Below are 516 nucleotides of genomic sequence, written 5' to 3' on the forward strand. Positions count from 1 at the left end.
TTAAGACTGTTTAAATTTTTTTTTTTTAATTTTTTTATTACTGGGTCCAAAATCGAGAGGAGTAGCGGGTCCTCACCCCTCGTAGGGCAGGTAGATTGGAGAAGATCGGACCAATGGCAGTTCTAGAAACAATAAAAAACGCCCTTGAAAGAATTAAGAATAAGAGAGAGAATACAGCAATTGGCGTGTGGCGTATGTTGGGTCGCAGAGGAGCACAGCCAAACCCTCACACACACACTGCTTCATTCAATTGTAATTTGTAGCCCACAACACCAACCATAGCCGTCCGATGAACCCATAAAACAACGGTTAACACTTCTCCATCAGATTCCTCTTTCAATTTCCAGGCGTCGCTCCCTCCCTTCATCATCGCCATCATCCTTCCTTTCTCTTTTTTTACTAATTTCTAAAATTATTAAAAATTCCTTTTATTTTTTTAAAAAAGAAAAAAAAGAAAAAAGAGGGGGCGAACGAATGGAACTTGCAGTGAAGGTGGCTGAAGCTGTCCATGTGCTG

At 40.5% G+C, this 516-nt stretch overlaps 1 protein-coding gene across 1 annotated transcript in view; it reads left to right on the top strand.

Moving 5' to 3' along the window:
* LOC107604917 (transportin MOS14) overlaps positions 93–516 on the top strand; it is a gene marked incomplete in the record, with an annotated part of 15,936 nt that continues 15,512 nt past the window's right edge. The window contains 1 exon segment of the mRNA XM_016306634.2: positions 93–504. Coding sequence (XP_016162120.1) covers positions 475–504 — 30 coding nt within the window.

Source organism: Arachis ipaensis, chromosome B06 (genome assembly GCF_000816755.2).
Source record: "Arachis ipaensis cultivar K30076 chromosome B06, Araip1.1, whole genome shotgun sequence".
NCBI lineage: Eukaryota > Viridiplantae > Streptophyta > Magnoliopsida > Fabales > Fabaceae > Arachis > Arachis ipaensis.